The sequence below is a fragment of the Myxine glutinosa genome, chromosome 10, assembly GCF_964187855.1.
Source record: "Myxine glutinosa chromosome 10, kmMyxGlut1.1, whole genome shotgun sequence".
In the NCBI taxonomy this organism is placed as follows: Eukaryota; Metazoa; Chordata; class Myxini; order Myxiniformes; family Myxinidae; genus Myxine; species Myxine glutinosa.
In genome coordinates this window covers 43,618,042-43,645,851 of record NC_136270.1, presented here as the reverse complement: position 1 = coordinate 43,645,851, position 27,810 = coordinate 43,618,042, and the positions used below count along the sequence as shown (strand labels likewise).

At 48.0% G+C, this 27,810-nt stretch overlaps 1 protein-coding gene across 12 annotated transcripts in view; it reads left to right on the top strand.

Moving 5' to 3' along the window:
• Nucleotides 1-27,810, top strand: part of LOC137434498 (E3 SUMO-protein ligase PIAS2) — a 221,979-nt gene that overhangs the window by 144,452 nt on the left and 49,717 nt on the right. For 9 of the 12 annotated variants that reach the window (XM_068127570.2, XM_068127578.2, XM_068127573.2 and 6 more), the window contains 3 exons: nucleotides 9,255-9,801; nucleotides 11,027-11,111; nucleotides 11,227-11,274. In XM_068127570.2, coding sequence (XP_067983671.1) covers nucleotides 9,255-9,801; nucleotides 11,027-11,111; nucleotides 11,227-11,274 — 680 coding nt within the window. Of the gene's footprint in view, nucleotides 1-5,491; nucleotides 5,603-9,254; nucleotides 9,802-11,026; nucleotides 11,112-11,226; nucleotides 11,275-27,810 lie in introns of those variants that run through there. The other 3 variants (XM_078785611.1, XM_068127574.2, XM_068127571.2) reach the window with 2 other exon arrangements.

Here is a 27,810-nt window from a genome sequence, read left to right as displayed (position 1 = left end):
TTTGTGTTTTGGTGTGTTTTTGTTAGTTTTTGTGTTGACATATTTGTGTGTTGGTGTGTGTGTTTGTGTGTGTGTCGTTGGTTGTTATCTCCAAATGCAGGTTTCAGAAGGTGGAACGGAGCCCTCCCAGGTGTGTGTGTGTGTGTGTGTGTGTGTGTGTGTGTGTGTGTGTGTGTGTGTGTGTGTGTGTGTGTGTGTGTGTGTGTGTGTGTGTGTCTGTACATGTGTGTGTGTGCATGTACATGTGTGTGTATGTTTGTCTCTACATGTGTGTGTGTGTATGTGTACATCTGAAAATAAGAAAAAACCAGAACGGCACTCGGTGGAGCGCACACCTCCGCCAGGCTGAACAGTTTACATTTTGTATACCTCTGATAATCCGGATCTGCCGATCCACCTCCAATGGCTTGTTCTTCTTGTCTGCCCAACCTGTCCACCAAGTTTCGTCCAAATCCGTCCACAGATTTTTGACATATCGTGCTGACAGACAGGGCCAGTAAATGAAAAGGTGTCTCCTTCCTTCGGAGCCAATGTTCAAGCAAAACACGTTCAGGCTGTTATAACATCAGATTTTAATAATCACATTCTTAGATGACAAGGTAACATCTGTCCAAGGTGGACGAGACACCGGAACAGCCGGGACGCGCATGCGCAATACCGACCACGCATGTCTACGTCACTTTACCAACAGGCAACAGCAGTATGTGTCATGGCGAAGACAGAACATCAGTGTACCTTCGTTGGTGGAGGTAAAAACACGAGTACATGACGATGCCGATCTCAACCAAATTTTGCGTACGTGTTGGTGGTGTCCACTACCCAGGGTTAGGTCATGGGCACAAAGAAAACCCCTCCCCCATACGAGGGGGGAGGGGAAGATGGACCACTTGCCATTTCTACCTGGACACGTGCCACAGTGTTCACTGTCCCCTGCTGGGGGGGATTAATTAGCCACGTCACAAAATGCATTTTCTCCTCCTCTTCGGCTATCTCCACTCCCTTCCCCCACATGCCTCCTCCCTTCCCCACACTGGCCCTTTCCCCACACTTTCCCCTCCCCCCAGGCTGCTCACCAAGAGTAAGCGCGGGTGTTTCTAGTTATCGCCGATTTGTTTACTTCATACGTACTTTCGGTGGCGTTGTCTGCCGTTGAGTTCTGCTGTTGCCCCATATTTCTATGTCAGGCTTTACTGCATCGCCAAGACGTGGGGTGGGGGAGGGGGGAGCCCAGATAGAACATGGGGGGAAGGGCTCAGATATAACATGGGGTAGTGGCCCAGATATTCTCCCTGACTCTCACACCGCTTCCTCCCCTCCTTCCTCCCCTCCTTCCTCTCCCTCCCTTCCTCCTTCTCTCCCTCCCTCCCTCCTTCCTCTCCCTCCCTCCCTCCTTCCTCTCCCTCCCTCCTTCCTCTCCCTCCCTCCCTCCTTCCTCTCCCTCCCTCCTTCCTCTCCCTCCCTCCTTCCTCCCTCCCTCCCTCCTTCCTCTCCCTCCCTCCTTCCTCACCCTCCCTCCTCCTCCTCTCCCTCCCTCCCTCCTTCCTCTCCCTCCCTCCCTCCTTCCTCTCCCTCCCTCCCTCCTTCCTCTCCCTCCCTCTTCCTCTCCCTCCCTCCCTCCTCTCCCTCCCTCCTTCCTCCCTCCTTCATCTCCCTCCCTCCTCCCTCACCCTCTCCCTCCCTCCTCCCTCACCCTCTCCCTCCCTCATCCTCTTCCTCCTCCTCCCTCCTCATCTCCTTCCATCCCTCATCTCCCTCCTCCCTCATCTCCCTCCCTCCCTCATCTCCCTCCCTCCCTCATCTCCCTCCCTCCCTCATCTCCCTCCCTCCCTCATCTCCCTCCCCGCCTCATCTCCCTCCCCGCCTCATCTCCCTCCCCGCCTCATCTCCCTCCCCGCCTCATCTCCCTCCCCGCCTCATCTCCCTCCCCGCCTCATCTCCCTCCCCGCCTCATCTCCCTCCCCGCCTCATCTCCCTCCCGCCTCATCTCCCTCCCGCCTCATCTCCCTCCCCGCCTCATCTCCCTCCCTTCCTCATCTCCCTCCCTTCCTCATCTCCCTCCCTTCCTCATCTCCCTCCCTTCATCTCCCTCCTTCCTCATCTCCCTCCCTCCTCTTCCTTCCTTCCCTCCTCCTCCCCCCTCCCTCGCTCCCTCCCCCTCTCCCTTCCCTCCCATCCCCCTCTCCCTTCCATCCTCCCCTCTCCTTCCCTCCTTCCCCCTCTCCCTTCCCTCCCTCCCTCCCTCCCCTCTCCCTCCCCCCTCCCCCTCTCCCTCCCCTCCCCTCCCCTCTCCCTCCCCTCTCCCTCCCCCTCCCTCCCTCCTCCTCCTCTCCTCTCCTTCCCTCCCTCCCCTCTCCTTCCCTCCCTCCCCCTCTCCCTTCCCTCCCTCCCCCTCTCCCTTCCCTCCTCCCCCTCTCCCTTCCCACCCTCCCCTCTCCTCCCTCCCTCCCCCTCTCCCTCCCCTCCCTCCCCCCTCTCCCTTCCCTCCTCCCCCTCTCCCTTCCCTCCCTCCCCCTCTCCCATCCCTCCCTCCTCCTCTCCCATCCCTCCCTCCCCCTCTCCTTCCCTCCCTCCCCTCTCCCTTCCCTCCCCCCCCATCCCTCCTCCCCCTCTCCCTTCCCTCCCTCCCCCTCTCCTTCCCCCACCCCTCCCCCTCTCCTTCCCTCCCACCCTCCTCCTCCTTCCCTCCCGCCCTCCTCCTCTTCCCTCCCGCCCTCCTCCTCTTCCCTCCCGCCCTCCTCCTCTACCTCCCGCCCTCCTCCTCTTCCCTCCCTTCCTCCTCCTCTTCCTCCCCCTCTTCCTCCCCCTCTTCCCTCCCCCTCTTCCCTCCCTCCCTCTCCTCTTCCTTCCCTCCCTCCCCTCTTCCTTCCCTCCCTCCCCTCTTCCTACCCTCTCTCCCCACTTCCTTCCCTCCATCCCCTCTTCCTTCCCTCCATCCCCTCTTCATTCCCTCCATCCCCTCTTCCATCCCCTCCCTCCCTCCCCCTTCCCTCCCTCCCTCCCCCTTCCTTCCCTCCCTCCCCTTCCTTCCCTCCCTCCCTCCTCCTCCCTCCCCCCTACCTTCCCTCCCTCCCTCCCCCATCCTTCCCTCCCTCCCCCCTTCCTTCCCTCCCTCACCCTCTTCCTTCCCTCTCTCCCTCCCCTCTTCCTTCCCTCTCTCCCTCCCTCCCCCTCTTCTTCCCTCTCCTCCTCTTCCCTCCCCCTCTTCCTTCCCTCTCCTCCTCTTCCTCCCCCTCTTCCTTCCCTCTCCTCCTCTTCCCTCCCCCTCCTCCTCTTCCCTCCCTCCCTCCTCCTCTTCCCTCCCTCCCTCCTCCTCTTCCCTCCCACCTCCTCCTTCCCTCCTCCTCCTCCTCCCTCCCTCCTCCTCCCTCCCTCCCTCCTCCTCTCCTCCCTCCCTCCACCCTCCTCCTCCCTCCCTCCTCCTCCTCTTCCCTCCCTCCCTCCTCCTCTTCCCTCCCTCCCACCTCCTCTTCCCTCCCTCCCACCTCCTCTTCCCTCCCTCCCACCTCCTCTTCCCTCCCTCCCTCCTCCTCTCCCTCCCTCCTCCTCTTCCCTCCCTCCTCCTCTTCCCTCCCTCCTCCTCCTCTTCCCTCCCTCCTCCTCCTCTTCCCTCCCTCCTCCTCCTCTTCCTCTCTCTCCCTCCTCCTCTTCCCTCTCTCTCCCTCCCTCATCCTCTTCCCTCTCTCCTCCCTCTCCTCTCTCCTCTCTCTCCCTCCTCCTCTTTCCTCTCTCTCCCTCCTCCTCTTCCCTCTCTCTCCCTCCTCCTCTTCCCTCTCTCTCCCTCCTCCTCTTCCTCTCTCTCCCTCCTCCTCTTCCCCTCTCTCTCCCTCCTCCTCTTCCCTCTCTCTCCCTCCTCCTCTTCCTTCTCTCTCCCTCTCCTCTTCCTTCTCTCTCCCTCCTCCTCTTCCTTCTCTCTCTCCCTCCTCCTCTTCCTTCTCTCTCTCCCTCCTTCCCTTCATTCTCCTCCCTCTCCCTCCTCCTCTCTCCTCTCTCTTCTCTCCCTCCTCCTCTTCCTTCTCTCTCTCCCTGCTCCTCTTCCTTCTCTCTCTCCCTCCTCCTCTTCCTTCTCTCTCTCCCTCCTCCTCTTCCTTCTCTCTCTCCCTCCTCCTCTTCCTTCTCTCTCTCCCTCCTCCTCTTCCTTCTCTCTCTCCCTCCTCCTCTTCCTTCTCTCTCTCCCTCCTCCTCTTCCTTCTCTCTCTCCCTCCTCCTCTTCCTTCTCTCTCTCCCTCCTCCTCTTCCTTCTCTCTCTCCCTCCTCCTCTTCCTTCTCTCTCTCCCTCCTCCTCTTCCTTCTCTCTCTCCCTCCTCCTCTTCCTTCTCCTCTCCCTCCTCTTCCTTCTCCTCTTCCTTTTCTCTCCCTCCTCCTCTTCCTTCTCCTCTTCCTTCTCTCTCCCTCCTCCTCTTCCTTCCTTACCTCCCACTCTTCCCTCTTTCCCTCCCTCTTTAATGTTCGTTATCCCTTGCTGGTGGTGCCCAAGCTCCGCTACCCCACCATCAATTTAACATTAGTCTTCCATGAGCCTCGCTCACACTTGAAAAACAAATAATGTTTATCTCCTCGTAAAACTTGATGGGCGTTTTATAAATGTTGTTGAACCTGTTGGAAGAGAAATGCTGCGTTTTGTTGTACGTGTAGTAGTCATTAAAATAAAGTTCTACAAACGACATGCTACTAGAGTTCTCAGAGTAACATAGTCCAAGGCATTTTTCCTCGTTGTGCATATTACAAAGTATATATTAGGTGTTTGGCTAGGTCGAGGTCGAGGTAGGTATAAAAGGTGAATTCTCTCAGGAGAGGGCGGAGCTTGGACTCATTTTCTGCACGTTTACCCGAAATTTGCTCCTATCGCACGCCCTCTTGCTGCGAAGGCCGGAGCTTTGCTCATGCTTTTGCTGCGAAGGGCGGAGCTTTGCACATGCTCTTGCTGCGAAGGGCGGAGCTTTGCACATGCTCTTGCTGCGAAGGGCGGAGCTTTGCACATGCTCTTGCTGCGAAGGGCGGAGCTTTGCACATGCTCTTGCTGCGAAGGGCGGAGCTTTGCTCATGCTCTAGCTGCGAAGGGCGGAGCTTTGCACATGCTCTTGCTGCGAAGGGCGGAGCTTTGCACATGCTCTTGCTGCGAAGGGCGGAGCTTTGCACATGCTCTTGCTGCGAAGGGCGGAGCTTTGCACATGCTCTTGCTGCGAAGGGCGGAGCTTTGCACATGCTCTTGCTGCGAAGGGCGGAGCTTTGCTCATGCTCTTGCTGCGAAGGGCGGAGCTTTGCACATGCTCTTGCTGCGAAGGGCGGAGCTTTGCTCATGCTCTTGCTGCGAAAGGCGGAGCTTTGCACATGTTCTTGCTGCGAAGGGCGGAGCTTTGCTCATGCTCTTGTTGCGAAGGGCGGAGCTTTGCACATGCTCTTGCTGCGAAGGGCGGAGCTTTGCTCATGCTCTTGCTGAGAAGGGCGGAGCTTTGCACATGCTCTTGCTGAGAAGGGCGGAGCTTTGTTCGTGCTCTTGTGGAGAAGGGCGGAGCCAAGCAAACTGTTTTATATTTGAATTTATATGCCTCGTTGTCTCGTCTCGGACTATTGTGCCTTTTTACTCGCGTCGGACGATGAGCCGGTGAGTACTGTGTACCTGATTGATCACATTTTTTGAACTTCCCTCGTGTTGTGATCGATCGGCCTTCGTGATGTGATGTCGATGTTCGTTTTAAGGAACGAGTTTGTTGGTGTTGGATTCATAGTCATCTGTGAGTGTGAGGAATGGCGCACGCACGCGCGATGTTTAACGTCTCACTTAAACGTGACATCACGTCAGCAGTCGCTCTGTTACCGTAACCGTTTGGCGGCGGGACGTCGTTTTCCAGTCGGGAGCGGCCATCGGAGACACCTTTTCGCCTCGCACACGTGTGCACCGTACCTGTGATCGCCATTAATTATTTAAATCTTGGGAACGTTCATGTTTAAGCAAATCCCAAGGTCTCGAGGGGGAATTCCAATTTGGAGCAACTGCGATCGATCGTATTCCTGCAGGAATCACGTTAAAATCTCTCCCAGGGTCGATGGGAGGCACCTGTTTGAAATCCTTTGCTCCGGTACATAGGAGGCCATCTTTAATGACCTGGGTCTGTCTCTGGCAGCATTTACCTTTTGGAATCTTGGCTGAAGGAGATCGTTTTGGCAAATTGACCAATTGAATTGGTGGTCCACGTGAAAGGTGATCGTAGTCGGTCGATCGCATCTTGATCGACACACACTTCTCCTGTAGACGCCAACGGGACGGCCACAGGTGTACACCACTTACCTTTGAGCTGTGTGTGTGTGTGTGCGGTTCATTGCTCGGACCGACTAAACTGCCGCACTGGACCTGGACCGTCACCGTTTGGCGGCGGGACGTCGTTTTCCAGTCGGGAGCGGCCATCGGAGACACCTTTTCGCCTCGCACACCTGGACCGATGCTTCGTGGACCCAGGGTGTCTTTTGTAAAAAAAAAAAAGAAAAAAAAAGTTTGGTCCCGAGAATGCTGCTGATAAAATTCCCAATTCCTGCCAAATTGGCTCCACTTGGACGTCAGGCCTGGCCACCTGGTTTGTGAAAGATTTGGCCAAACTTGCGCCTTATCTGGCCCCATAACATGAACAGGGTAGCTTTAATGGTTGTCGTGGTGATGGTGAAGGAATATGACATTTCTGTGCAAGTGACCCATGATTCTGCTTTGTTGTTGAAGTATTCTTGCATCCTGTACACCTTTGTACACCTGGTGTCGTTGTGTCGAAAGATTTCCTTTGTACTATAGATTGTTGACTTTGGCTGCGCAGGTGACTCATTCATTTACTGATGCACATTCTACAAGTTACCAGCTCTGTAAAACTACCGTTTATAAAGTTGTTGTTTTCTCACTCTGGCATTTTTTGTTAACTAATTCACATTTTTCGAGGTTAACCTGTTCAGAATCATTCGGCTTCATCAACATGTTCACAGATTTCCCATATTAAGGTGGTAAAGCTTTTAGGCCTTTGGGGTAGCTTTTTCTTTGAGCTTTCCACACTCTAATCCCAGGATAACCAGCAAGCTTTGTGTGCATGTTGGTTTTTTTGTTAACTAATTGACATTTTTCGAGGTTAACCAGTTCAGAATCCTTTGGCATCATCAACATGTTCACAGATTTCCCATATTAAGGTGGTAAAGCTTTTAGGCCTTTGGGTTAGCTTTTTCTTTGAGCTTTCCGCACTCTAATCCCAGGATAACCAGCAAGTTTTGTGTGCATGTTGGTTTTTTTGTTAACTAATTGATATTTTTCGAGGTTAACCTGTTCAGAATCCTTTGGCTTTATCAACATGTTCACAGATTTCCCATATTAAGGTGGTGAAGCTTTTAGGCCTTTGAGTTAGCTTTTTCTTTGAGCTTTCTGCACTCTAATCCCAGGATAACCAGCAAGCTTTGTGTGCATGTTGGTTTTTTGTTAACTAATTGACATTTTTCGAGGTTAACCAGTTGAGAATCCTTTGGCATCATCAACATGTTCACAGATTTCCCATATTAAGGTGGTAAAGCTTTTAGGCCTTTGGGTTAGCTTTTTCTTTGAGCTTTCCGCACTCTAATCCCAGGATAACCAGCAAGTTTTGTGTGCATGTTGGTTTTTTTGTTAACTAATTGATATTTTTCGAGGTTAACCTGTTCAGAATCCTTTGGCTTTATCAACATGTTCACAGATTTCCCATATTAAGGTGGTGAAGCTTTTAGGCCTTTGAGTTAGCTTTTTCTTTGAGCTTTCTGCACTCTAATCCCAGGATAACCAGCAAGCTTTGTGTGCATGTTGGTTTTTTGTTAACTAATTGACATTTTTCGAGGTTAACCAGTTCAGAATCCTTTGGCTTCATCAACATGTTCACAGATTTCCCATATTAAGGCGGTAAAGCTTTTAGGCCTTTGGGTTAGCTTTTTATTTGAGCTTTCCGCACTCTAATCCCAGGATAACCAGCAAGTTTTGTGTGCATGTTGGTTTTTTTGTTAACTAATTGATATTTTTCGAGGTTAACCTGTTCAGAATCCTTTGGCTTTATCAACATGTTCACAGATTTCCCATATTAAGGTGGTGAAGCTTTTAGGCCTTTGAGTTAGCTTTTTCTTTGAACTTTCTGCACTCTAATCCCAGGATAACCAGCAAGCTTTGTGTGCATGTTGGTTTTTTGTTAACTAATTGACATTTTTCGAGGTTAACCAGTTCAGAATCCTTTGGCTTCATCAACATGTTCACAGATTTCCCATATTAAGGCGGTAAAGCTTTTAGGCCTTTGGGTTAGCTTTTTATTTGAGCTTTCCACACTCTAATCCCAGGATAACCAGCAAGCTTTGTGTGCATGTTGGTTTTTTGTTAACTAATTGACATTTTTCGACTTTAACCAGTTGAGAATCCTTTGGCATCATCAACATGTTCACAGATTTCCCATATTAAGGCGGTAAAGCTTTTAGGCCTTTGGGTTAGCTTTTTCTTTGAGCTTTCCGCACTCTAATCCCAGGATAACCAGCAAGTTTTGTGTGCATGTTGTTTTTTTTGTTAACTAATTGATATTTTTCGAGGTTAACCTGTTCAGAATCCTTTGGCTTTATCAACATGTTCACAGATTTCCCATATTAAGGTGGTGAAGCTTTTAGGCCTTTGAGTTAGCTTTTTATTTGAGCTTTCCGCACTCTAATCCCAGGATAACCAGCAAGCTTTGTGTGCATGTTGGTTTTTTGTTAACTAATTTACATTTTTCGACTTTAACCAGTTGAGAATCCTTTGGCATCATCAACATGTTCACAGATTTCCCATATTAAGGTGGTAAAGCTTTTAGGCCTTTGGGTTAGCTTTTTCTTTGAGCTTTCTGCACTCTAATCCCAGGAAAACCAGCAAGCTTTGTGTGCATGTTGGTTTTTTGTTAACGAATTGACATTTTTCGAGGTTAACCAGTTCAGAATCCTTTGGCTTCATCAACATGTTCACAGATTTTCCATATGAAGGTGGTAAAGCTTTTAGGCCTTTGGGTTAGCTTTTTCTTTGAGCTTTCCGCACTCTAAACCCAGGATAACCAGCAAGCTTTGTGTGCATGTTGGTTTTTCCTTTATGCTGTTATGTGGAATTCCTTTGACCACACCAATACCTCCCACCTCGCACGTTCCACCCACACCCTGTGTGTCACGTGGCCTCTGGAGACAGCCTCAGGCTGCACACGTTCTCGGCCTCACACTTTTCATCCACTCTCTTCCTGTCCTCTTGTTCCCTCTTGCAGCAGATGGTGATGAGCTTCCGCGTCTCAGAGTTGCAGGTGCTGCTAGGTTTTGCGGGACAAAACAAGAGTGGGCGGAAACACGAGCTGCTCACCCGTGCCCTCCACCTTCTGAGGTCCGACACCAGCCCGAGCCTTCGCGTGAAAGTGCAGGAGCTCTATCGGAGACGCTACCCGCGACGTTCGGTCTCCTCCATCGCTGTTGCATCCGGTACGGGTGCAACCACGCCGGCACGAAACCTGGAATACTCATACCTCACTGGATCTGTCCAACCACAGACTGTGCCGACCGCTCATCGCTACGATGCCGAGTCACGCAACGACCCTCTCGCCAGTCTATTGAACCATCCAGCCATGCCTTCGCCGCCCTCTGGACTGCACGGCGCCCCGACGTTAACGGGCGTTCCCACGAAGCCAACGATGACGCCCCCACGTGGCACCGCCCTCTGCCGTGTTCAGGCCCCCATCTACCAACCTTCGCTGCCGTTGCAGCTCACGACATTACCCTTTTACGACGTCCTCGATAACCTGGTGAAAGCCCGTGAGCTTGGTGGGTGCCACTTCGTGTACTTTTTGGTCCCATGATCTTTGCTAGGGCCGAAGCAAAAGTTTTGTTTAAAAAACCCAAACAAAAAAAAATCCCAACAGCGCGTGCATTTCTGTCCAGTTACAATGTCTGGTTTGAGTATAATTTTGGAATCGTTACCACAAAGAGGAAATGATGTAATATTACCCTTGGGTTTTTATTTTTTATTACAAACACGTTGCCAAGTGTGCTTGAAGTGTTCACGGTACATGTCCCGAGATTATAATTGTTACACCTGCAATGTATTACCATCAGAGATGGCCATTAGCAGGTGTGAGTTGAGCATGAGTGGTCTAACTTACCTTCTGCCCAATTCACCTGCAATGTGCAAACGCCATGTTGTGCACTCTCTAAACGTGTATGCTAGCTTCCGTACTGCATCATACGGGCGGTGCATCTGAGGGGTAACGATTTGATACCAGCACGGGCGTGCATCTGAGGGGTAACGATTTGATACCAACACGGGTGGTGCATCTGAGGGTTAACGATTTTATACCAACACAGGTGGTACATCTGAGGGGTAACAATTTCATACCAGCAGGGGCGGTACATCTGAGGGGTAACAATTTGATACCAACACGGGCGGTACATGTGATGGGTAACGATTTGATACCAACACGGGCGTGCATCTGAGGTGTAACGGTTTGATACCAACATGTGCGGTGCATCTGAGGGGGTAACAATTTTATACCAACACGGGTGGTGCATCTGAGGGGTAACGTTTTGATACCAACATTGGCGGTGCATCTGAGGGGTAACAATTTGATACCAACATGGGCGGTGCATCCGAGGGGTAACAATATACCAACGCGGGCAGTGCATCCGAGGGGTAACGATTTGATGGCAACACTGACATCCCAGTGTGGATTCAAACAGGCCAAACCAACTTTTGTAAAAAAAAAATTTTGGGGTTTTTCCCATTTTTCCATGATGCTTTCTCCCCCAAAACATTGTCACCATTGTAAGCAGTTAAACTTGCTGCTCTTTCTCATGCTTTGCTCTTCACTCTTTCTGATCCCACATCCTACCTCATTTACTAACCTTCCTTGAGAATGCTTATTTCTCCGTTGTTTATTTATCACTCGCTGATCCCAGTTATCTTTTCAATCCCTCCCGATTCCTCATTCATCACCACCATGTATTCCCAAACCCACACCCTCCCACTCCCCAACCTGCCTTGTCCTTACAGTTTGCAACAATGATCAGCGGTTCCAAGAGATGTATGTTGCCTTTGTTCTTACTCCTCAGCACATCGCTCTCCTCACCGAATGCACGTATGTGCTCACCTAATGACTCGACAACATTTCACAACTTAGAAAGAAAATGAATGGTTGTTTTTTTGTTTTTTTTGTTTTTTGCAAAGCTTTAAACCCATTGTTGTTGCTCCAGGGAATACCCGGTGGATAAAACAGACTGCCCGGTCCAAGTACAGATGAGGTGAGAGTCAGTTGCCTACCATTAATGAATTACGACTTTCTGGGCCCGTTCCCATGATGGACGTGTGACTTGAGTTGAGCTTTGGCTGCACCGTAGTACTTGCTTCCAAGTAAACCGTTTTAGTTGTTTGTTCTGCTTTTGTTCAAGTTGGACCACTAGGCTTGTGGTTATGGTTGCTAAGATTGTTAATCTCTCTCGTGCTGTATCCTGTGCATGGGAAAGACCAGTGTTACGGATTTGTCACTTCCGTTGTTGTGGGGCAATTCCACGACGTTACGGAGTGACACTTTGAGTCATTTTTGTGAACTTTGATTGCTCTAGCATAGTGATAAAGCCACTAGTACCTACTCTCTATATATCATATTGTAAAGGAAGAGTTGCACTTTACAGAGATATTAATGGAGTTCCTGTAAGTTGGACCATTGTCAAGTAATTAACATTCAAAAACTGTGTTACGGAGTGACACTGTCTTTTGTCATTTATTAAACAATAGCAACATTTATTGAAAACTCTGCTCTCACAATAGTTATAAAATTGTAATGAAATAATGGGAAGATACACTAATAGTTGTGCCTTCAGTACAGGGGTTTCAAAATTCCAGACATGACCTAATTACTCTGAAATAATTACAATAGTCCTGTTACGGAGTGACGAAAAATCCCGTTACGGAGTGATGAGTCAATTTTGAGATTTCTCCCAAAGCAACAAATCATTTCTAGATAACGCCAGGCTTTCATTCTGAACCCAGCTGACTTGTGCGTTTCAACATCTAACACTTTAGATAAATAATAAAAATAAAAATCTGAACTGAGAAAATATACAATAAACATATAAAAAAGTCAAGAAATAGACTAAAGAAATTGAGAACAATTTACGAGTGGATGACCAGAAACAAAACAAAGTTTGGAATTAATCAGTTGGCCACATCACAAAACTTCACATGACTGCCCTGCAAAAGGTTCCCTTTCCCAAAGGACATTCAGCAAATACATAATGATTGCGATGGTCGAGGGATGGCTGAAGAAGGAATCTGACGACTTGGTTGGAATCAATCCAGGATTTATCTTCCACCTCTGGGAATGTATATGCCAAGTCAGATAGGCCCATTTTTCACAAAAATGATACTTCCAAACAATCATCATCTACTATCTGAGTCACCTGGCCAACAAACAACTTCTTAGATTTTTTTGTGACATACTGCACAGTCACAAAGTCACCAGGGTGCACTTGGGGTTGACTGCCTGACCTGGGGCGCTCAGCAGGTGCTGGACTAGCAGTATTTTGACATTCCAAGGATGATATATGGCACTCGGGGTGAAGACTCACCAATTCAAATTGTTCCGCTGTTGAGTACATAGAGGCGCTCACAACATATTTCCTCACAGGTTTCACACAGTGTGTTTGGTGTGTTTTCGGAAGCGACGTCACTAACTGCCAGCGCTCGTCCAATTGCGACTGGCACTTCTCAATGTCTCCTGCTGCGATGAATAAAACTTCGATCTTTTTGCACTGTGCCGCTGCTACGCGGAAGAAGGATTCTGCAACAGATACAGGATCCCCAGCCAGATTTGCCAACCAAACTCTCCTCTTTACCTCACCTCCTATCCCATCAACAGCACCCTTACCGTGAGATGTGGCAAAGAAATTCCAGGATAATTGAATCTTGAACAATTCCTGAAGGAATGTTACATTGGAAAACAAGAATTTCTGTTTAAATTGACTGGCTGCCCCATCTGAAAAAAAGTCAATCGCCCTAATCCTGGGGTGGCGTGATATCAGTGTGGTGATGATATTGGACAGGAAGGTATGAACAGCATATTTGCCATGCTGGAGGTCATCGCTAACAATAACGAAAGACTCGGTAACATTAACATCAATCCAGGCGCTGCCTGATTGATTAACATCAATCCAGGCGCACACTGTGAATAGAGTGACTTGGACGTGGCTCCAATGAGCACTCTGGATTTCATTCTGTTCTATCGCAGCATAGTTCTCTGCAAAATCGACCTGGACGACAACGCGATCACCATCAACTGCCTTCCTTCTATCTTCAAAGAAGTAGCTCTGCTTCCTCTTGATGAATGAGTGCAAGCTGAAGTATGGAAGTTGGTTGCATATCTCATGCAGGGCATCCTGAACAGTCCCATCTTTAGCCTCTTTTGTGGCCCGCTGCTCAATTGTCTCACACTGAAACCACTTCAGCGGCAGGTTAGCTGTTTCGTCGTCGACAGAATACACTGTGGCAAACTTGGTATGGCATTCCTGACATTTTCCTGTCATGCAGTTGTCCGAATCCTGATCACATACAATGCTTCCAAGGAATTCACGAAAGTTGGTCGAAAGTCCAGGTACATGAGATGACGAGGCCTCCAATAAGAGGCGCATGTTTTCGTGATATCTGCAGAGGCAGACATTGTGCGGAAACTTTGAATTGAGGCATACATTGGCTGGGCGAAGTGCTGCGAATTTGGAGTAGCTGATCTTGATGTTTGGATATTTCTCACAAAACAAACTATGCCTCTCGTATTGTCATCATTAGGAAACTTTTGTACCTTGTCCTTCCGTTTCCCAGTCTTAATGACCACAAAGTCTTTCTTCCCTGGCGACATCCATGAAATATCTGGCTGCTCATAAATTTTCTTAACAGCATCACTAACATCGGCAGGAACTTTGTGCTCGGGAGCATACTTGCTTTCCGTGTCAACTTCATGTCGGGTAGGTTCGTTTCTGACAGCAAGCCGTCTGATAACAGCTTTGCGTTTCCTCGGTGATTTCGGGAGGGCCTCTCAAGCTCGTTTAACAGCCTTGCCGATGCTGGAGCTGTTCTTGTAGGCAGGAGACCAAGAAGTTGGAACAGGACTCACAGTGATTTTGCCCTTCGCCCGACATCTCCGCTGACGCACACGTTCACTTTCCCTTGCCTTCGCAACATTAGCAGCACGCGCCTCTCTCTTGCGTTTCGCATCCAGCTCCCTGCATTTTTCCTTGTGCCTGTCTCGAAAACGCTTTTGTCGCTCGGCAGCAGTCAATGGCATCCTTTCTGTAATATGAATGCATCGACAAATTATCCATATGAATTGCACCGTACCCTTCTACGAATCATCTAAAAGATCATGAAATGTTTTAGGCCACAAAAACTGACAGTAGAGGTTGTAAGCGGCTTCACTTAGCTTGTCCACTGCAAAGTTGGCGGTCCGCAGTGGCGTGGTTATTTGTCTAGTTTTCCTATTCGACGCGTATCCACAGGTGACAAAAGAGGTGTAGTTTGTACTCACCGATTGCTGGATATAAACCGATTTCAAAACTGCTCAAGATGACCACGCGTAAACTTGAAACTTGTCATACGGAAGTAAAATCTGGCACGCAATGAATTCTGGGACAGCTACTCTGCCGCCACCTTTTTCAGGCTGAGTTATCAATTGTTTGACAGAATGAGTCACTGTAACGTTACGGAGTGACAAGTTTTCTTTTTAATTTATTTTCTGTAGATAAAAAAAAATAAAAAAATTATACTGTACAATGATTGGGTGGTATAAGTTCTTAATGACCCTGGATTTATTTGGTTTTTCATCCACCCAGTTAAAGAGAAAAGTAACCAAATGTCAAATTTTCGTAATGGAGTGACACGTCACGGAGTGACATCTGACTCCTAATTTGAGTTTTAATTTTAAAGCATAGAAGGACAACTCATATTTTTTCAATTGGTTTTGAAATAATCTTCATACAGGTAGCTTCTGATGGATAGCATTTGTTGACTTCATACCAATGAATTGAGAGAATGAATGAATTAATAGTTCTTTGCATTATTGAGGGCCAATTTTACTGCGCTTTTCAGTAGAATGACTTCATTAATTGCAATGAGTGATGTAAGCCAACAGAGCAAGCTAACTCAGTGATCTTGATATTATCTGAAATTACATGTTTTCAGCTTTCATTTGGTACATAACATGAACTTTTTCAGTCAAATTTGAAATTTGACCTCTGCGGACCATTTCTCGTGGAATTGCCCTGTGGTTTTCATCCACTGTAAACATTTTTGATTCCATCTACTATTATTGTTGTCGTTTAAGGGAAATAGAGATTACTATTTTCAAAGGGTAAAAAAGTTAATGTTTTAAATGAAACCGGAACCGGACGACGAAGAGGAAGAGGAGGAGAAGGCGGAGTGAGTGAGTCGGACAAGAAGCCGAGCTGCTTCGAGGTCTGGAGCGAACGATTGGCGAACGAGGGTCACGAGTGAACTTTGGATTTCCTGGGAAAGGGATTCCTGCGACAGAGTTGTCATCGCTGTGACAGATGGACCTGTGTGACAGGTTTTGCGGTTGATTCCGGAGAGAATCATCAGAGTGCCCTAACGCCACAAGAACGGGCCGTCGGCCATTTTTACCTCACGCAGGATTTGCGCTTCACTCAAGGTTTTTCATCTCGCTTCAACCATTTTCACTGCATTCAGACGTTAATCTGGTGTGTGTGTGCAACGTGGCTTTTGAGTGGGAAATCTGCGGTTCGCCGAGTGGGAGCCGTAGAACGTCCACACCCGAGGGTGTGATTTCCCAGTTGCCTTGAGGGCACCAGTTCACTGGTAATTCCCTGTTTGTCGTAAAAAGGCGACAAAAAGGGTTGGCGGCAGGAAGGGCATCCGTCCGTAAAACATTGCTTCAAAAAGGGGACCAAAAAACAACAACAACCACGGTCCCCGAAAAAGGCCAACCCCCGCTTGCGGGGAAAAATGGCCTCTAAAGGTGTTTTTTTTTTTGGGTTTTTTTTTTTGAGGGCAACTTTGCGCAGCTTTGGCAGCGTGACTGTGACTGTCATCCGAATGGGATTCTGGTCTCGATTAGGCATCGTTCTGACAATCACTGGAGCGGATCGACTTCGGCTTGATGCCGGAATAGAGACATTGGGAATGTTCTGCTTTTCGCTCACTTGGAGCACAGTGAGTTATATTGTACGAACCTGATGGTACCATCATAGGAAATATATATTGGTTGTACAATTGATTACTATTGTTGTTGTACTGTTATTCTTGTGTGATCTTAATACAATACTTGTTTGTTGGTAACAATTGGTGTGGTTTCACCATTGATCTTTGACATACAGAATAACACATCTTTCTGCCGTGACTTCTCTCGGGGCTCGGAGGTACACCGTGACCGGGGTTTGGGGAGGAGCACGTAACAGAAATTGGGGGCTCGTCCGGGATAGAATTCCCTAACATTCCCAAAATTCCCAAATTTGAATTTTTTTGTGTGAAGGTTAACAGGTGTTAACTGATAGTCACCATGGTGTTTGACGCAGAAAAGTTTGTGGCGTCCCCTAATGAGGCAGAGTTCCAAGCGTTAAAAAGATCGGAACTCTTGATATTGGCCAAATATTTTAACTTGGAAGTCCGAGTTAATATGAAGAAAGCAGAGATGCAGACATTGGTGGTAGAATCTCTGGTGGGACAAGGAACATGGAAAGAGGTAGTCTTGGATTGGTTACCCGAGGAAAAAGAAAATGTGGAGCTCCGGAAAATGGAGATGCAACTGCAGAGCCAGGAAAGGTTAAAAGCAGAGGAAAGGAAAGCAGAAAAGGAAAGAGCAGAACAGGAACGAGAACTTGAGGAGAGAAGAGCAGAGGAAAGGAGAGCTGAAGAAGAAAGAAGAGCAGAGGAAATGAGAGCCAAAAGGGTATTAAAGGAACGTGACATGGAGTATCAGAAGGAACTTAAACTCAAGGAGCTGGATGTAATGAAAGAACGGGGAGAGGTACCATCCTTGCCGACTGGTTCGACACCTAGTCAAAACACCTGGGATGTTGGCAGACATGTGAGGCTGGTTCCACCCTTCAATGAAAAGGAGGTAGCCAAGTTTTTTACACACTTTGAGAAAGTGGCTCGACTGTTAAACTGGCCTGAGGAGTACTGGTCCATACCAGTGCAAAGTGTTCTGGTGGGTAAAGCTCCAAGATATCTATTCGGCTTTACCGATTGACCAATGTGCAGATTATGAGATAGTGAAGAAAAGCATTCTCAAAGCCTACGAATTGGTCCCTGAAGCTTACCGGCAAAAATTCAGGAATGCCAAGAAGAGGGAGAGTGAGACCCATGTGGAGTTTGCCAGAATGAAGCAAACCATGTTTGATCGGTGGTGTGACTCGAAGGGGATTGGGAAAGACTTCAACCTGTTGCGACAATTGTTCTTGGTGGAGGAATTCAAACAGTGTGTCCACGCAGACATTAAAGTACATCTGGATGAAAAGAAAGTACCATAGTTGTATGAGGCAGAACCGTGGCAGATGACTATGCCTTGACACACAGGATGGGGTTCCACAAACCTAACTTCCTGCCTAGAGTTAGCCAGGGGAGTTATGGTAAATCAGGGGCAGAGAAAAAATATTCATGGAGGCAGCCTAGAGATGACTATGGGGACAAATCTGATACCGCGACTTTTTGGGATCAGAAGACTACAGTTCCAAGACATACCTGTCTTCCGGGGGGCCCGAGGCAGACCACGAGTTTTTCCTCCGGGCCTACTTGCACGTTTTGCAAGAAACCTGGGCATTTGATTTCCCAATGTTACGCCCTGAAAAGGAAAAAGCAGGAGCGGAGTCAGACTAGTACAACTCCGAATGCATTGGCCAATGGGAGAAATCGTCCTTGGAGGACAGTGCCTTGTGAAGGTTCCCATGCCAAAGGTACGGCATCACAGAATGACCTTGTTCAAGAGGGTTACAAACCTTTTATTTCAGAGAGGGTTTGTGTCACTGGATGTAGACTTAACGAACCAGAGACCTGTTAGGGTATTGAGGGACACAGGAGCACATCAATCTTTGATGCTTGAGGGCATTTTGCCATTGTCAGAGAAGACGGCAACTGGTGTTAGTGTTCTTTTACAGGGGGTTGGTGGCTATGTTAAAGCTCCACTTCGTGCCATCCATTTGAAGTCTGATTTGGTGTCAGGACCGGTCACCGTAGGTTTACAAGCCACTCGTCCTGTAGAGGGAATCTCTTTTATTATCGGGAATGATTTGGCCGGTGGTTGAGTTTCTGGTAATCCAATGTTGGATGAAAAGCCCAGTATGGAAAATAACACCGCACAGTTAGAGCAGGAGATTCCGTGTATCTTTCCATCCTGTGCAGTGACTCGTGCTATGGGTAGGAAGCGCTCTGAAGAGAAGGAGAAGGAAGGCGATGGGGATTTGGGTTCCTTAGAGGTATTGGAGGAAAATTCTGAAAGAGGTAATAGGAAAGGGAGTGACATCAAGGAGCTAAAGGAAAAGGTGGCATCTGGAACCAAAGAGGAAATGGAGTGTCCGTTGGAGACATCTGGGAGCGAGGTTGAGCAAACGGTGCTGGTCCGAAAGAGACTTGTTGAAGAACAACACGGAGATTCGGAGATCCGGAGTTTAATTGGTAAAGCCGTTGCAGAGGAATAGGCTATGAACATACCTGTTGGTTACTTCATGAAAGGGGAAATACTCATGAGAAAATGGAGACCACCAGAGGTGCCAGCAAACGATGAGTGGAAAGTTCATTACCAAATTGTGGTGCCACCGCCGTACCGGAAGGAGATATTGAGTTTGGCGCATGCGACACCTTTGGCCGGGCACCTTGGAGTGAACAAGACCTGTGACAGAATATTGGTACATTTTTTCTGGCCAAGATTGCGACGTGATGTGGCGGAGTTCTGCAAATCTTGCCATTCTTGCCAGCTGGTGGGAAAATCTCATCAGAAAGTCCCATCCACACCTTTAAAACCAATTCCAGCTTTTGAAGAGCCATTCAGCCGTGTCATTATTGGCTGTGTAGGCCCTTTACCTAAAACTGAGGCTGGACATCAGTATTTGTTGACCATCATGTGCACGTCCACAAGGTTCCCAGAGGCAGTGCCTCTTAGAAAAATTACTGCGGCAGTTATTGTGGAGGCCTTGATTAAATTTTTCACTTTGGTTGGCCTACCTAAGGTCATCCAGTCTGATCAGGGTTCCAATTTCATGTCAACACTTTTTCAGCAAGTGGTACACCTGTTGGGAGTGGAGCAAGTAAGATCAAGTACTTACCATCCCGAGAGCCAAGGGGCCTTGGAAAGGTTTCACCAGACATTGAAGAATATGATCAGAACGTATTGTTTTGAATGTCACAAGGATTGGGATGAAGGAATAACCTTATTGTTGTTTGCTACGAGGGAATCTGTTCAGGAGTCATTGGGATTCAGTCCTTTTGAACTTGTGTTTAGACACGCAGTGCGAGGACCGTTGAAGTTGGTGAAAGAACAGTGGCTCCAGGAGGAGTCACAGTCAACAGTGTGTTACGGATTCGGCCCTAATTATTGTTGGTATTATTATTATTGTTGGTTCTCAGTAAGGGTTATTGTGGTTAAAAGGTTTAAAAGCGCTCATGACAAAAATGATGCCGGAAATCGGATAGGGCACAGGAAGAGGTGGAGCGAAGAGGAAGAGGCATGAGGAGATCGTGAAAAGACGTTTTTGGTGGAAGCTCCGGACCGAGCGGTCGAGCGTACAGTGCGAGTGAACTTTGCGTCCTTGAAAGGAAGTTCGTGCGATAGGTGATATCGCCGGAGTGCTGTGGAGCCTGGGTAGTCGGGTATCTGCATTGAGGTTCCGGAGTATCATTGCCTCAAAGCCCCGGCTCGAGTGAAAGCCGTCCACCATTTCGCCACGTGCGCTACCTTCAGTGAAAAGGTTTTTGTCGCGTCAGCTGGACATTATTCCCCGGTGGGTTGCCGGGGACGGCTGTGCAAGAAAGTGGCTTTTGAGGATTATAAGGAAACTCGCTGATTGAACTGCAAACGTGTACGTCGGAGCGTGTCTTTGGGAGGTTTCCCATTCCACCGCTATTGTGCTAGGTGTTGGACCACGTGACCTATGGGTTGCTTCGATCGTCCACGCCTCAATTGATTGTGATCGGACATTGATCCAACGATCACTGGAGCGAATCGACTTCGCCTTGGAGGGGTGCAGAGTCATTGGGGGATTGCTGTGAGTTTGGGTTAAAGGACTGGATAAGGTGGTACCATCTTCAAATAGTGATTGTCGGGCGAATTGCTATTATTATTTGTGTCGTGATTCCGGTGTGATTTATAATATATTATTGTTTGTTCATAACCCTTGGTGTGGTTTCATTATTGATTTGATTGATTTCAACCAAGGATAACATATCTATCTGCCGGGGACCCTCTCGGGGTTCGGAGGTTTACCGAGACCAGGGGATATCAGAGGACCCTGTAACAGAAATTGGGGGCTCGTCCAATTGACTCGTGGGCTCGAAATTGGGTCTGCGTCCGGGATCTAAAATTCCCTAAATTTAGTCCGGGAAAGAATTCCCTAACATTCCAACATTCCCAAATTTTTCCAAAAAAACAAACAACAAAATTTCCTTTTTTTTTACATTTCTTGTGTGAAGGTTAACAGGTGTTAACAATAGTCACCATGGAGTTTGACGCAGAGAAGTTTGCAGTGACCCCTAGTGAAGCACAGTTCAGAGCGTTAGTAAAATCGGACCTCGGGAAATTGGCCAAACATTTTAGCTTGGAGGTCCGAACTAATATGAAGAAGGCAGAGATGCAGACAGTGGTGATACAATCTATGGTGGGATTAGGAACATGGGAAGAGGTAGCCTGGGATTGGTTACCAGAAGAACAAGAAAATGTGGTGCTCCGGAAACTGGAGATGCAATTAGAGCCAGGAAAGGGAAAGAGCAGAGGAAAGGAAAGCAGAAAAGGAAAGAGCAGAACAGGAAAGAGAACTCCTGGAAAGGGAAAAAGCAGAGGAAAGGAAAGAGCAGAACAGGAAAGAGAACTCCAGGAAAGGTTAGAAGACAAAAAAGCAGAGGAAAGGAGAGTGGAACGAGAACTCCAGGAAAGGTTAAAAGCAGAAGAAAGGAAAGCAGAAAAGGAAAGAGCAGAACAGGAACGAGAAATCGAGGAAAGGTTAAAAGCAGAGGAAAGGAAAGCAGAAAAGGAAAGAGCAGAACAGGAAGAGAGAAGAGAAGAGAAACAAGCAGCGGAAAGGAGAGCTGCAAGGGAACTCGAAGCAGAGGAGAGAAAAGCCGACGGAGTTAAAGGACCGTGAAATGGCGCTTCATCAGGAAATTAGACTCAAGGAGCTGGATGTAATGAAAGAACGGGGAGAGGTACCATCCTTGCCGACTGGTTCGACACCTAGTCAAAACACCTGGGATGTTGGCAGACATGTGAGGCTGGTTCCACCCTTCAATGAAAAGGAGGTAGCCAAGTTTTTTACACACTTTGAGAAAGTGGCTCGACTGTTAAACTGGCCTGAGGAGTACTGGTCCATACTAGTGCAAAGTGTTCTGGTGGGTAAAGCTCAAGATATTTATTCGGCTTTACCGATTGACCAATGTGCAGATTATGAGGTATTGAAGAAACACATTCTCAAAGCCTATGAATTGGTCCCGGAAGCTTACCGGCAAAAATTCCGGAATGCCAGGAGGAGGGAGAATGAGACCCATGTGGAGTTTGCCATATTGAAAGAAACCATGTTTGATAGGTGGTGTGATTCAAAAGGAGTTGGAAAAGACTTCGAACTATTGTGACAATTGATCCTGGTGGAGGAATTCCAACAGTGTGTCCACGAGGACATTAAAGTTCATCTGGAGGAAAGGAAAGTACCAAAGCTGTATGAGGCAGCAACCATGGCAGATGACTATGCCTTAACACACAGGATGGGGTTCCACAAACCGAACTTCTCGCCCAGACATAGCCAGGGGAGCTGTGGTACATCAGGGGCGGAGAACGAAAATCCATGGGGGCGGCCTCGAGATGAAAATGAGGACCATTCTGACACCACGACTTCTAGAAATCAGAAGACTGCGGTTCCAAGACAGACCTATCGTCCGTGGGGCTCGAGGCAGACCGCCGCCCCCATGCCTTGGCAGACCACGAGGTTCTCCTCCGGGCCTACTTGCACTTTTTGCCATAAACCTGGACACTTGATGTCCAACTGTTATGCTCTGGGAAAGGAAAATCAGGAGCGGAGTTCGACTAGTACGACTCCAAATGCAATGGCCATTGTGAGAAATCGCCCTCAAAAGGGTTACCAACCATTTATTTCAGAGGGGTTTGTGTCACTGGATGGAGCCTCGACTAACCGAAGACCTGTTAGGATATTGAGGGACACATGAGCACATCAATCTTTAATGCTTGAAGGCATCTTGCCATGGTCCGAGGAGACGGCAACTGGGGATAGTGTTGGTTTACAGGGGATTGGTGGCTGTGTTAGTGCTCCACTTCATGTCATCCATTTGGAGTCCGATTTGGTGTCAGGACCGGTCACCGTCGGTTTACAAGCCATTCTTCCTGTAGAAGGAGTATCTTTTGTTATCGGGAATGATTTGGCCGGTGGCCAAGTTTCTGGTAACCCAATGTTTGCTGAAAAGCCTAGTAGGAAGCGCACTGAAGAGAAGAGGAAATACCCTGAAACTAAGTGTCGGCACACGCACGTCAGGGATGGAGGCAATATTGGCAAGCTCTTTGTAGGGGGACTGAACTTCAAAACAAAGGAAGAGGTTCTGGAGTCTGCCTTCAGCAAATATGGACCGCTTTTGGAAGTGCTGCTGATAAAAGACAAGGAGACACAAAAGTCAAGAGGGTTTGGCTTTGTCACGTTTGAAAACTCAAAGGACGCCAGAGTTGCAGAAAAGGATTTGAATAGCAAGGAGTTGGATGGTCGGACCATCACAGTAGGGAAGGCATTTCCTTGGGATCGAGGGGGCTACAGAGGAGGACCACGGAGTAGTAGTGGTGGTGGCCGCAATCGATATTATTATGGAGGCTTCCAGAGTTATGGCAGCTCCCGAAGGAAGGATTATCAGAGCAGTGGCCGAGAAGGAGACCACCATTCATGTGACGACAGTGACAAGTGGTCCATCCGTGATTGTTAGGAAAGTTAGAAAGAGTGGAAGCACTGAATGCTGCGGAGCAGCCGAGCCAAGATTCCTACACGGATTAAATGTGAACGCCACGTTCCTAAAGGCGTCCATGTAGTGAACTTTCCAACACGGACTAACCGTGAACTCCACGTTCCTAAAGGCGTCCAGGTAGTGAATATGTCCAGGCCTCACCACCCAACCACCATTGAACCTGGCCCTCAGCTCGGCCTCCCAGAAAAAGTGCTATCGATTTGCTTGACTTGGGATTTTTGATCAACCCCTTAACCTTCATTCAAAAGAAACTAAAAGTAAAAATCAGAGGTTGATGAGATGGAGTTTGGCTTTGCAGGGGTAACTCGGAAATTGAACATGTAAAGGGCAGGGACAATGTCGTTGCTGATGCTCTGTCCAGAGTGAATTAACTTTGGAAATCTCTGTAAGTTGTTCGAAGTTTTGTTGCTTTATTTTTTGGGAAACATTGATTACTTGTGTTGGTTTCAAGAATTTGCCTACAAAGAAAGTTTTCGCTGTGTTCAAACTTTCTTTCTTGAGGGGGGGGGGGGGGGAAGTGTTACGGATTTGGCCCTAATTATTGTTGGTATTATTATTATTGTTGGTTCTCAGTAAGGGTTATTGTGGTTCAAAGGTTTAAAAGCGCTCATGACAAAAATGATGCCGGAAATCGGATAGGGCACCGGAAGAGGTGGAGCGAAGAGGAAGAGGCGTGAGGAGATCGTGAAAAGACGTTTTTGGTGGAAGCTCTGGACCGAGCGGTCGAGCGTACAGTGCGAGTGAACTTTGCGTCCTTGAAAGGAAGTTCGTGCGATAGGTGATATTGCCGGAGTGCTGTGGAGCCTGGGTAGTCGGGTATCTGCATTGAGGTTCCGGAGTATCCTTGCCTCAAAGCCCCGGCTCGAGTGAAAGCCGTCCGCCATTTCGCCACGTGCGCTACCTTCAGTGAAAAGGTTTTTGTCGCGTCGGCCGGACATTATTCCCCGGTGGGTTGCCGGGGACGGCTGTGCAAGAAAGTGGCTTTTGAGGATTATAAGGAGACTCGCTGATTGAACCGCCAACGTGTACGTCGGAGCACGTCTTTGGGAGGTTTCCCATTCCACCGCTATTGTGCTGGGTGTTGGACCACTTGACCTATGGGTTGCTTCGATCGTCCACGCCTCAATTGATTGTGATCGGACGTTGATCCAACGATCGCTGAAGCGAATCGACTTCTTCGCCTTGGAGGGGTACAGAGACATTGGGGGAGTGCTGTGAGTTTGGGTTAAAGGACGAGATAAGGTGGTACCATCTTAAAATAGTGATTGTAGGGCGAATTGCTATTATTATTTGTGTCGTGATATCGGTGTGATTTATAATATATTATTGTTTGTTCATAACCCTTGGTGTGGTTTCATTATTGATTTGATTGATTTCAACCAAGGATAACATATCTTTCTGCCGGGGACCCTCTCGGGGTTCGGAGGTTTACCGAGACCAGTGGATAGGGGAGGACCCCGTAACAAGTGGTAGAGTATGTGTCAACGGTTAGGCACAGATTGGCAAAGGCTTGTGAAGTTGCGAGAAGAAACTTGAAAGTGACACAGGATGAAATGAAAGTGAGACATGACAAGAAATCTCAGATAAGAAATTTCAGTCCTGAGGACCGAGTGTTAGTGTTGCTTCCTGTTCCAGGTCAGCCACTACAGGCTAGATATTTTGGTCCCTATGCAATTGAAAGGAGGGTTAATGAAACAGATTACGTGGTGACAACTCCCGACCGACGGAAAAGGCGGCAGCTGTGTCATGTCAACCGACTGAAGAAATATTATGAGAGGAAGCCTGTGGAAGAAATGGTTCCTGTCTCACCTGTCGTGCCTGTAGTCGGGGTGCAAGATAACCCAGAGGTTGAGGCCGGTGTGAGGTTTGATAACTTTGATGACCAGGCTTGTCCCAGATTGACGAACACAGAAGTGTTGAGTCATTTAGATGAGAAATTAGGTCATTTGACGAGGGAACAACAAGGGCAACTATCCAGCCTAATTTTCGAATTTGCACATTTGTTCACAGATGTACCTGGTTGTACTGACCTGGTATATCGTGATATTGAGGTGGGGGAAGCCACTCCTGTGAAACAACACCCCTATCGGATGAACCCTGTGAAGATGGAGTATCTTTGGAAGGAGGTTCAGTATATGTTGGAGAATGACATCATTGAACCCAAGCAGCAGTGAATGGAGCTCACCATGTGTGTTGGTTCCAAAACCCGATGGCAGTTTTCGCTGTTTTCCGGATTTAAAACGGGTTAATGCAGTGACCAAGACCGACTCATATCCCATCCCGAGGATTGATGACTGTATTGATAGAATAGGCCCAGCTAAATTTGTAACTAAGTTTGACTTGCTGAAAGGGTATTGGCAGATTCCTCTTACTGATAGAGCCAAGGAAATCTCGGCTTTAGTCACACCAAATGGGTTGTATCAGTACAAGGTTCTTCCCTTTGGATTGAAAAACGGGCCTGCTACATTTCAACGGCTGATTAATAAGCTTATTGCAGACCTTGAGGGGGTGGAGGCTCATCTGGATGATGTCATCATCCACACTATGACCATGGAAGATCATCTATCTATAATTCCAGCAATCTCTGTGTGTGTGTGTGTGTGTCTGTGTGTGTGTGTGTGTGTGTGTGTGTGTGTGTGTGTGTGTGTGTGTGTGTGTGTGTGTGTGTGTGTGTGTGTGTGTGTGTGTGTGTGTGTGTGTGTGTGTGTGTGTGTGTGTGTCTGTGTGTGTGTTTGTTTGTCTGTGACCGCTGTTTCTCGACAACCACGGGTCCGATATACTTTAAACTTGCCAGGTATATTGCTGGGGACCCGAGGATGTGCCTTTTCAAGGTTTTAAATTAATCGCAGAAGTAGTTACCGAGCTATGTCCAAAAAACGATTCAACCAATCAGAGAGCAGCAAGCTATCACGTGTGCCGAACGTGGCGAACAGACTCTGCCTCGGATGGCACATTTGAGAGCGTATTCATTTATTTCCCGTCGGCAAACTATGTTGGCGCTATGTTGGCGTTAAACGATGTTTTAAAACTAATTAAAACTAATTTGCGATTCTTTCGCTTTCCTGCGATATGCGACCTTCCGGACAGTCAAATGAGGACGTCACTTCCGGACTTACGGATAGTCATAGTGACGCTGAACTGATGCTGAACGTGGCGAGCAGACACTGCCTTGGACGGCACATTTGAGAGCGTATTCATTTATTTGACGTTGCAATCTGTGTTGATTGTTGTAAGGTACGATCGATTGTAGTACATACATATTTATATTTTGTACATATTCATTACGGGCACGTCACGGGTACGGGTACGGTACGGATACGGTACCGGGTACGGTACGGTTACGGGTACGCCACGTACGGGCACGTCCTAGCGTTCGCCGTTCGCGTTCGCCGTTCGCCGTTCGCCGTTCGCTTTGGCGTTGCGAATGGACCAAAACATTTCATGGACCAAACCATTTCATGTAAATAGAGGGGGGGGGGGGGGGATATAATTTTAGATATATATATAGTACGGGCATGCCCTAGTCTATCTATAATTCCAGTAATCTCTGTGTGCATGTCTGTGTGTATGTCTGTGTGTCTGTGACCGCTGTTTCTCGACAACCACGGGTCCGATATACTTTAAACTTGCCAGGTATATTGCTGGGGACCTGAGGATGTGCCTTTTCAAGGTTTCATATTAATCGGAGAAGTAGTTACCGAGCTATGTCCAAAAAACGATTCAACCAATCAGAGAGCAGCGAGCTATCACGTGTGCCGAACGTGCCGAACAGACTCTGCCTCGGACGGCACATTTGAGAGCGTATTCATTTATTTCACGTTGGCAAACTATGTTGGCGTTAAACTATGTTTTAAAACTAATTAAAACTAATTTGCGATTAATCGTAACTGCGATATGCGACCTTCCGGACAGTCAAATGAGGACGTCACTTCCGGACTTACGGATAGTCATAGTGACGACGTACTGATGCTGAACGTGGCGAGCAGACGCTGCCTCGGACGGCACCTCGAGCGTATTCATTTATTTGACGTTGCAATCTGTGTTGATTGTTGTAAGGTACGATCGATTGTAGTACATACATATTTATATTTTGTACATATTCATTACGGGCACGTCACGGGTACGGGTACGGTACGGGTACGCCACGTACGGGCACGTCCTAGTATTAAACAAATTCAGTCATTTTTCAAGAAACTGACCAAGGCAGGGTTGACCATCAACTTATCTAAGAGTGAGTTTGTAAAGGCACAGGTGGTGTTCCTAGGCCATGTAGTAGGTCAGGGTCAGGTGCAACCGGTGACAGCCAAGATAGAAGCCATTGATCGCTTCCAAGTTCCAAAAGGGAAGAAGGAGCTTATGAGATTCTTGGGTATGGCTGGTTGGTACCGGTGGTTCTGTAGGAATTTTTCTGATGTGGTAGCCGCTTTAATGAATTTGCTGAGGAAAGCGACCAAGTTTGTTTGGGATGACAAATGTCAGGCTGCCTTTGCCCACGTCAAAGCAATATTAATGAGCTCTCCTGTCCTAGCAGCCCCAGATTTTCAAGCACCTTTTGAAGTTTGCCATTGATATAAGTGATGTGGGGGCTGGGG